At 40.4% G+C, this 10,582-nt stretch overlaps 1 protein-coding gene across 1 annotated transcript in view; it reads right to left on the bottom strand.

The window, feature by feature from the left end:
- Positions 1 to 9,056: 9,056 nt before the first annotated feature.
- LOC103074314 (IQ and AAA domain-containing protein 1-like) overlaps positions 9,057 to 10,582 on the bottom strand; it is a gene marked incomplete at its 3' end in the record, with an annotated part of 93,537 nt that continues 92,011 nt past the window's right edge. The window contains exons 10-11 of the mRNA XM_007452917.1: positions 9,304 to 9,410; positions 9,057 to 9,146 (exon numbers count right to left, since the gene is read on the bottom strand). Of these exons, the coding sequence (XP_007452979.1) occupies positions 9,057 to 9,146; positions 9,304 to 9,410 (197 nt within the window). The remainder of the gene's footprint in view (positions 9,147 to 9,303; positions 9,411 to 10,582) is intronic.

Below are 10,582 nucleotides of genomic sequence, written 5' to 3'. Positions count from 1 at the left end.
TCCTGCTTTCTTTCGATTGTTTGCATGATATATTTTTCCCATCCTTTTACTTACAACCTGCTTATATCATTAATATCAAATGAGGTCCCTGCAGACAGCATATAGTTGGGTCATGTTTTTAAATCTACTTTGGTATTCTCTGTCTTTTAATTGTTGTGTTTAGACTATTTACATTTAATGTAATTATTGATATATTAGGACTTGTCTACCATTTTTTTGTTATATTTTTAATTTCTTTATTTGCTTTTTCCTGTCATCCTGTAGGTGACTTGACCATTTTTAGAATTTCATTTGATAGTGTTCTTTGAGTGTATCTCTTTGTGTACTTTTCTAGTGGTTGCTCTGGATGTTACATTATATATGCATAGTGAATCAGAGTCTACTCATGTCACATTTTGAGTGAAGTAGAAAAAGCTTAATTCCCTTTACATGCCTTTACCCATCCCCTGTCACTTGTAATATTGTCTTAAATATTTCCTCTGCATCACTGAGAACCAAGTCAAACAATGTCATAATTTTTGCTTCAATCAAATAACCTAATTTAGAAAGGGAAGAAAAGCCTATTTACATATATATATATATATATATATATGTAAATTTTTATTGGAGTATAGTTGACTTACAATGTTGTGTTAGGATTTCTGGCTTTTCTTGACAAGTTGGACGATCTGGCAGGACAGGGTATGCCTTCCCACCTGGCAATCACTGGCCAAAGCTGAGTCACGTGTGCTGTTTAGTTCATCACAGTCCTGTGCCTGCTTCTCTCATTTATGGAACTTGACTGACAATGAAGGCATTTGAGATTGAGACTTCCGAGGTAGACGATCCTTGGTTATATCACTGAGCACCTGCCACCTCTAGTATTTCTGAAGTACCCAGGAGGTCCATGACATGGAGTGTTTTGTGATTTCACTGATACCCAGATTACCTATATTTTTGGTTACCAAGTTATTTCTTTCTTTCTGATGCTCCAGGTTTTTTGTTTTTTTTTTGAACCATTTTCTTTCCATTTAAAGAAGTTCCTTTAGAAATTCTCTCAGGGTGAATCTGCTGGTGAAAAATTCTCTTAGTTCTCCTTCATCTGAAAATATCTTGATTTCTTTTTCACAGCTGAAGAATATTTTTGCTGGGTATAGATTCTGGTTGGCAGTTATTTTATTTCAGCACTTGAAAAAGTATTGTGCCCTTTCTTTCCATCTCAGTTTCTGTGTGCAACCCACAGTCATTTAAGGTGTTTTTCTCCTTATAGGTAAAGGGTCATTTTTTTCTCTGGCTGTTTTCCAGATTTTTTCTTTGTCTTCTGTAGTTAGAAGCTTAGTTATGATGTGTCTCAGATCATATGTCTTTGGATTTATCCTGTTGGGTATTCATTTAGCTTCTTGAATCTGCAGGTTTATATCTCCTGTCAAATTTGGGGAGATTTCAACCATTCTTTCTTGAAGTGCTTTTTCAGCCTCATCTTCTTTCTCTTCTCCTTCTGAGATTCTGATGGCATGAATATATGATTTTTTTTAATAGTCCCATAGTTCCTAATTCTCTGTTTAGCTTTTTTTTTTTTTCCAGTTGATTTTCTCTGTTGTTCAGATTGGGTAATTTCTATTGTTCTGTCTTCCAATTCACTGATTCTTTCCTCTGTCTCCTCTATTCTGCTGCTGAGCTCATCCAGCATTTTTGCATACTGTACTTTTAAGTTCTAAAATTTCCATTTGGTTCTCCTTTATATCTTCTACTTTTTTGCTGAGGCTTTCTGTTTTTTTTTTTTTTTTTTCATTTATATCTAGCAGCTTTATCATTACTCATTGAAGCATTTTAATCATGGCTGCGTTAACATGTTTGTCAGGTAATTCTAACATCTCTGATACTTCAGACTTGGCATCTGTTGTCTATTTTCCTTCAGTCTGGGATCTTCCAGGTTCTTCTATGATGAGTGACTTTCAATAAAACCTAAACATTTTTGTACTATGTTATGAGACTCTGAACTTAATTTAAATCTCTTGTTTTAACTCTGACACTGCTCTGGCAGGGGAATAGTGTGTGTGTGTGTGTGTGTGTGTGTGTGTGTGTATGTGTGTGTGTCTGTTGTGCTGTTACTGCCAGGAAGGTAGAAGTCTAGGTTACCCAATCCATTGTGGGAGGGGCTCCTTATATTTCTGGGTGGGGGTGGGAGTTCTGGCTCTCCATGTGGTCTCCACTCACACTGAGGTGAAGGTGTCCTTGTTACCACTGGGAACTGGTGAAGTCTTGACTCTCCACTAGGTCTCCTCTGATCCATCCCAGCAGGGAGGGAGGGGTGCCTTGTTATTACTGGTTGGGGGTGGAGTCCCAATAGATTCCTCATGTAGTCTCCACTGACATAGTGGATGGGAAGGCTTCACAACCAATGGGCAGGAATGAAAGTCTTTGTTCCTTATTTGATCTTCTCTGACACCACTCCAGTGAGGGTGTTGGGTTGTCTCCTATGTCTTTATGAGGGAAGAAGTCTAGGCTCCCCATGTAGCCTTTGCTGGTGTGCACTGGAGTGGGGCCACATTTTTTCTGTGGTGTTTGGATGGTGCAGGGTGGTTATTAACTAAAGCCTGTTTTGCCTGATACTGAGTTACACTAGCTATCTTTTGGCTAGTACTTTGATGGTTTATAGTTTACCATCTATAGTTTATAGTTTATTTTCAACATATCTATTTGTTATGTTTAAAGTGTGTTTCTTATAAATAACATATAGTTGAGTTTAGTTTTTTTCCAGTCTGGCAATCATTGTCTTTTAAAATAGAACATTTAGTCCACTTACATTTTAGGTAATTATGGATTAAATTAATTGGATTTAATTCTATCAAATTCATATTTGCTTTCTTTTTATTATTTATTAATTTTCTTTTCTTTTTATTCCTATTTTTCCTTTCCTGTATTCTTTTTGATTAATTATTTAAAATTTTCTGCTTATCTTCACTATTACTTTTTTGCTATACATTTTAGTATGATTTAAAAAATTATAAAATACATCATTAATTTATTACAATTTACCTTAAATTAGCTCTTTTTGGCTCCCTGAACAATGCAGCAATCTCACAAGTCCATTTATTCCTACCCAACTTTTCTGTTGCTGCTGTTATATATTTTCTTTGTATGTATGGTACAGACCCTTATTCTTGCTATAAAAACCAGAATATTTTAAGAATAGTTAGCTTTTTATACTTGCCCAAATTTTACATTTTGAAGAGCTGATTATTTCTTCTTACACTTTTGTTCTCTCATCTGGGATTCTTTTCCTTCAGCCTGAAGAATATCCTTTTAGTATTTTCATATTATGGGTCTGCTGCTGCTAAGTCAAATCAGATTTTGTTTGTCTCTATTTTATTTTCATTTTTGAAGGATATTTTCACTGGGTGTAGAATTCTAGGTTGGCAGTTATTTCTTTCCAGTCTCTAAAGATGCTATTTACACTTCCTTTTGGCTTCCATGGTTTCTGTTGAGAGATTTAGTAGTCTTTCTTATTTTTTGTTATCCTGAAGGAAATGTGCCTTTAAAAAGAAATCTAGTAAGAGTTTGCCTTTTATCTTTGACTTTCAGTATTTTGACTGTGATGTGTCTAGATGCGGTTTTCTTTGTAATCATCCTTCTTGGACCTCAGTAAGGTTCTTGAATTTGTGGCTGTTTGTATTTCATCTGATTTGGAAAATTCACAAACATTACTTTTTCATGTATTGCTTCTGTTCCATTCTCCTCTTTCGGGGAAAATTCTAATTACACATATGTTACAACTTTTGACCATGTCTCAAATCTCTATTCTTCTCTGTTCTGTTTTTTATAGTATTTGTTTTTTCTGTACTTCAGTTTGGATTTCCTATTGACTTGTTTTTGAGGTCAACCTGCCTTTTGCGATGTCTATGCTGTTGTTAAACCAGTTAGAAGACTTCTTATTTTTGGATACCATATTTTTCAACTGCAGAATGTTTATTTGTTTCTTTTAAATGTAGATTCTAAGTTTCTATTTAAATATGGCATTTTTTTTTTCCATTTACATATGCTAGCACTCAGGAATGCAAAAAATAGAGCCAGTCAAGAATCTTATCCTCAAGGAGCTTCATGGCCACTTCAGGAACTCCTATGTCCTTAAAGTTTTTGTGATTAGAAGAAGAGAGGAGCTCGAGAGAGAGAGATGGCCTCTGAGAGTCAGGACCTCACTCAGTGATGTCATAATGGGGGTGACAGCAAATCCAGGGTTGATTCACAGTCCTGCATATCTGCAAACTTGTTTTTGAAAGTACAGACTCTTTGTCTGTCTTGTTATCTTCTGTACCTCAAATGCCCTGAACTGTAGCTGGCATACAGTGCCCAATAAATAATATGAAATGAAACAATCAGTAAAGATGATACGTCCCCAAGATCTGATTTTGGATCTCTAAATCACAAGAGAAGGTGGAATAGACTGCAATGTAAGTAAATTAAATTATAATGTGAAATATAATTGCAATGGGAAACAGACTCTGTAACCTTCCTTCTTGTAAGAAAATGAACATGAAACTATAATAACTCATCAGAAGGTTGCTTGTTGAGTATGAAATAAGCAAAGGAGGTGGCTGGATGCTCTGAATTGCTACCTATGCCATACTGTGAAATCTTGAGGCACTTATTTAGCCTATAGGGGTCAATGTGCATAGGATCTAGATTTGATTAATTAATTCATCCAGTATTATGTGCTGAGGACTTGCTATGTGCCAGAAAAGGTTACAAAGGTGAGCAGAAAAGACAGTCACACAGTTGCTGGACTCATGGCCCTTCAGTAGTAGATTTGGGAAGGCAGAAACAAAGAAAATGATCTCGCTAGTAAATGTAACATTAAAACTGTGATAAAGCACCAGGAAGACATGGTACTCAGCGTCAAGTGTATGTGTAGCAACCAGACTTACTTTGGAGGTCCCAAAAGGCTTTCCTGAGGAAGAAGGGCTTGGACTGAGACCCCAAGGATGAGTAGGGGTTAACTACACTCGGGACTGAGGGTGTGGGGGTAAAGACAGTTCTTGAGAGGGAACAGCATGTGCAAAGGCCCTGTGGTGGGAGGGAGCACAGGGTGTTTGAGGCACAAAGAGGAAGATCAGGGGGCTGGAGTGCAGCCAGGGAGGAGAGGTGGGTGACGAGCCTGAAGAAGACAGCACTGGCAAGGTTGGTCATGGCCTTGTAAGCCTGTCATCTTTATCCTTGGGGGAACCGGGGTGTCACTGAAGGGTTTCAGCATGGAGTGCTAAGGTCATATTTATATTTCGAAAGGAGCACTCAGGCTGCTGTATAATCTCTGATCAAGTCACTGTTTCTGGATAATGCTGAAAGAATACTGTCAAATTCTATCCCTCTGGGTCCTCTTTCTCCTTTTCTATGTTCAAGGTTGCCCGTTCCCCTTCTGCTAATGGTCTTCTTAAGGAGGGGATTTAGTATAGTTAATTAAGTTTCAGCTTACGAAATTAAATCATAATTATGTGTCCCAAGGTCATTTGGATTGGAATTTTGAGAACTGAAAACTCTACAGTTAAACAATTACCATCAATCTATTGGGGTACCCTGAGTGCATCTATTGTGTGTTCAACCAGTTTAATTCCAAGAGAGAAATTCATAGCAATTTCTCGCCCTGTGACATGTCATGAGTTAGGACATGGTGAGGGCAGACACCAGGCTGCAAGGAGTGAGAGGGTACCCTTGGGCCAGACTGATGATCAGTTGCTGGGTAAGAGGAGGAAGCCTATTCTCAGCTGGAGGAGTACAGTCACCTCCTGGCTTCATTTCCTGTTTTGTTTGGCTTGATTTCCATGTTCAGTCATGAAATAAGCAAAGGAGGTGGCTGGATGCTCTGAATTGCTACCTATGCCATACTGTGTAGGAGAAGCTTTCTGAAGACATGAAATTCATTAATAGGGTCAATGGGTGGCATATTTATTTCCTATTGATGAGGGAATAGCCTACAGAGAGCCCTCAGTGGGCTACAGAGATGGAGCCTCAGTAGAGGCCCATGAAGGACATTCAGAGTCAGAGTTAAACTGTAAACTGCAAAGTCAACACAAAAAGCATTAGGATAGAGCCACTGTAAAGACACCATACAGCCCCTGGGCTGGTGAAACTAGTCACTAATGTAGCTGGGAGTGTGATAAACTCTGAGGCAGTGTGTGAGTCCCAGGAAGAGTTGATGGACCATGGAAACCTGAGAAAGCCTTCAAAGGGCAAAGGCTGCCCACAATCCTGCCGGCTCCTCTGCCTGGAGTATCCTGGCCCCAGAGGTAGGGCTGGCTCTGGATCAAAGTGGACCATGTTCACAACACTTCTGATGCCAGATGTGCGGGGTTCTCCCCCGCCAAGCGGTTTTCTGCAACACCACCTGGGGGGTCCTGCAATCTAACTCAATTCTGACACTGTCTACCTGGAGATAGGGTCAGATCCCACAGGTTAAGGGTGATGTCCCACCAAACTCCTCCCCACCCCAATTCAGATGCCAATTGCCAAGTCCAGGTTGTCACCTACGTTTCTGACCAACCGGCTATAAACCCCTCCTCAGGTTTGCTTAATTTGTGAGAGTGGCTCACAGAACGCAGGGAAACACTTACTTCCATCTACCAGTTGATTCAAGGATCTGATAAAGGATACAGAAGAACAACCAGATGAAGAGGTATGTAGGGCAAGGTCTGGGAGGGTCCTCAGTGGAGGGGCTTCCGCCCCTGTGAAATTGGGGTGTGTTACCCTCCCAGTATGTGGATGTGTTAACCCACCTGGAAACTCTCCAAATCCCATTATTATTGGGGTTTCATGGAAGCTTTCTCATGTGGGCTTGATCAATTATTAACTCCATTTCCATCTCCTGTCCCCTCTCTAGAGAATGGGGGTGGGTGGAGCTGAGAATTCCAGGCTTCTAATCATGGCTTGGTCTTCCCTGTAACCAGCCCCCACCTGGGAGCCATCTAGGAACCCACCCAGCATTGCCTCATTGTAACAAAAGAGGCTTCCAGTGTGCTTATCACTTAGGAATTTTTTTCTTTTTGGAGTATGATTGCTTTACAATGGTGTGTTAGTTTCTGCTTTATAGCAAAGTGAATCAGTTATACATATAAATATGTTCCCATATCTCTTCCCTCTTGTGTCTCCCTCCCTCCCACCCTCCCTATCCCACCCCTCCAGGCGGTCACAAAGCACCGAGCTGATCTCCCTGTGCTATGCGGCTGCTTCCCACTAGCTCTCTACCTTACGTTTGGTAGTGTATATATGTCCATGCCTCTCTCTCGCTTTGTCACAGCTTACCCTTCCCCCTCCCCATATCCTCAAGTCCATTCTCTAGAAGGTGTGTGTCTTAATTCCTGTCTTACCTCTAGGTTCTTCATGACATTTTTTTCCCCTTAAATTCCATATATATGTGTTAGCATACGGTATTTGTCTTTCTCTTTCTGACTTACTTCACTCTGTATGACAGACTCTAGGTCTATCCACCTCATTACAAATAGCTCAATTTCGTTTCTTTTTATGGCTGAGTAATATTCCATTGTATATATGTGCCACATCTTCTTTATCCATTCATCCGAGGAATGTACAGTGGAGAAAGGACAGCCTCTTCAATAAGTGGTGCTGGGAAAACTGGACAGGTACATGTAAAAGTATGAGATTAGATCACTCCCTAACACCATACACAAAAATAAGCTCAAAATGGATTAAAGACCTAAATGTAAGGCCAGAAACTATCAAACTCTTAGAGGAAAACATAGGCAGAACACTCTATGACATAAATCACAGCAAGATCCTTTTTGACCCACCTCCTAGAGAAATGGAAATAAAAACAAAAATAAACAAATGGGACCTAATGAAACTTCAAAGCTTTTGCACAGCAAAGGAAACCATAAACAGGACCAAAAGACAACCCTCAGACTGGGAGAAAATATTTGCAAATGAAGCAACTGACAAAGGATTAATCTCCAAAATTTATAAGCAGTTCATGCAGCTCAATAACAGAAAAACAAACAACCCAATCCAAAAATGGGCAGAAGACCTAAATAGACATTTCTCCAAAGAAGATATACAGACTGCCAACAAACACATGAAAGAATGCTCAGCATCATTAATCATTAGAGAAATGCAAATCAAAACTACAATGAGATATCATCTCACACCCGTCAGAATGGCCATCATCAAAAAATCTAGAAACAATAAATGCTGGAGAGGGTGTGGAGAAAAGGGAACACTTTTGCACTGCTGGTGGGAATGTGAATTGGTACAGCCACTGTGGAGAACAGTATGGAGGTTCCTTAAAAAACTACAAATAGAACTACCATATGACCCAGCAATCCCACTACTGGGCATATACCCTGAGAAAACCATAATTCAAAAAGAGTCATGTACCAAAATGTTCATTGCAGCTCTATTTACAATAGCCAGGAGATGGAAACAACCTAAGTGTCCATCATCGGATGAATGGATAAAGAAGATGTGGCGCATATATACAATGGAATATTACTCAGTCACTTAGGAATTTACAAGGGTTCCAGGAGCTCCCTGCCAACAACCAGGGGGCAGACACCAATATGTATATTTTCTCTTATCTCTCAGGACCCTAGTATGTGAACATGGAATATTGGAATCCAACTGGCTACTCTAAAGCACTATGAGACGGATGGGTGGCAACTGAAAATTCAATTCATCGGATTCCCCGACTCACAAAGAACCTGCTCAATGCCACTGGCTTCCCCTACAGATCTACAGGGAGAGACGGGTGGGCATTTGAGACACTTGCCCCAGCTCCTCTGATAGGTCTCATCCCACTTGTGGGGCTTGGGTACCACGGACCTGCAGTGATGGGGGACTTGGAAAGTTACTCCCAGACTGTTGGATTTATCTCATTTATGAGCCCACAACCCTGAGGGCTACCTAGTGGACCGAGGTAAATTCACCAAAGGTAGGCACGTTTCCCGGAGAATCAGCCTGGGACAGCCAGGGTCTGCAGGCAGCACGCGTGGACGGGCCACCGCCCGCGGGGGTTGGGCTCCTGGTCACGGTTTGGATCTGCCCTCTGCTTCCCGTGCATAAGAACCACTCACCTTTTTACTTCCTGTTTTGCCCGATAATTCCTTCTCCCTGTTCACAGCTAGTTTTAAGTTTTTTAGTTCCTGTCTCATCAGCTCGTCAACCTGGGTGAATACAAAAGGTTTAGATGACTTCGCATGACTTGTGTTTTCTTTGTGAAGTTAAAAATAGCTTAAATTCTGGGTAGGTTATTAACAGGAAATTGTAACAAAGCACTGCAGTGAATGACTTACTGGGACTACAGCATAAAAGCAGTCTTACCTGCAGCCTGATCTCCGACTCCAATTCTTTCCGTTTGTCCTCTTTGATCAGTTCGGGATCATAGCCCTGGGGGACATTCCACGATTCATCTTTATTCTTCCACAGGTCTGTACTCCAGAAGGATAAAGAAAAAGAAAATGAAATTTTTTTCAGCGTGAAGACTAATGTTGACTTAAAAAAAATGTACAACATGAGAGTTGTGAGTCAAGTTTCATTTGGGGCAAAATGAGGATTATAGCCCGGGAGACAGCGACTCAGAGAGCTCTGAGAAACTGCTCTAAAGAGGCAGGGAGTAAGGTTAGCATATATGTGATTTTGGTGAAGGGGGAGTACATGCAATCGAGCACATATTTTTTTGCAGAAGGTTTTTCCTAGTCTCGAGGAGCCGTCGTCACCATGAAGCATTTTAGTGCTTTTCTAGATAGGAGGAGATACAAGAATTGGGCTCATAAAATCTTCTGAAAATATCTAACTATTCTGAAGACCTGCTCTGCCAGTTTTTCCCAGAGCACAGAAGGCCTCATGTACGCTCTCCACCTCGAACTCCTTTCGGGGGGTGTTAAAAGTCAGCAGCCGCAGCGGCTCATGACTTAATCCTTGTAGAGGTAGACGGCAAGTGCCCATTCCTTTGTGGTGGACACTAAGGAATATGCAGTTTTGTGATATATTGACACAAACTCAGTTTTCTGCTCTACATCCTCCTCTCCACTTCCCAAACAGAAGGATTGTGCCTGTATAATATCTAAAAGATAAAGAGGGAAACTGCTAATGTGAAAAGATCCAGTAAAAAAGTATGAAATGAACAGTATTCTTCCATACGATTAAAAACATGTAAAAAAATAATATGTTAATTGTGGGATTATACAGTTATAGGTGACTGTTTCTGTAATATGTTTTACATTATTCTTATTCTTCAAATGATGCGCTAAAATAGGAGAGATTTTGTTGCTCGCTCAACTCACCGGTAATTTACCCCGGCTCCTAGTAAAAGCCAACACTGAATACACAAGTACCCACTACTCGCCCCTAATTCAACGGCTCTATTTTTGTATCACTTTTTGGATGTTTTTGAAATCATACACATTTTACATTTCCCTTTTGCTGGCAGTTAGGAGGATGGTTAGAGAAATGTGACCCTAGAGGAAATAAGGGTAATTTTGTATCACTGGAATAAATGGAAATAAACCTGTTTTCTCAGAAGGGGAATTCCAAATTGCACAGAGGTGCAGATCACTGGATCCTGGCTGCGGGATCGGGGGCGGGGGGGGGGGGGGGGGGG

This window comes from Lipotes vexillifer, unplaced genomic scaffold (assembly GCF_000442215.2).
Source record: "Lipotes vexillifer unplaced genomic scaffold, Lipotes_vexillifer_v1.1 scaffold652, whole genome shotgun sequence".
Taxonomy (NCBI): Eukaryota; Metazoa; Chordata; class Mammalia; order Artiodactyla; family Lipotidae; genus Lipotes; species Lipotes vexillifer.
Note: the sequence above shows the minus strand (reverse complement) of the source record. Positions and strands in the feature narration are given on the sequence as shown.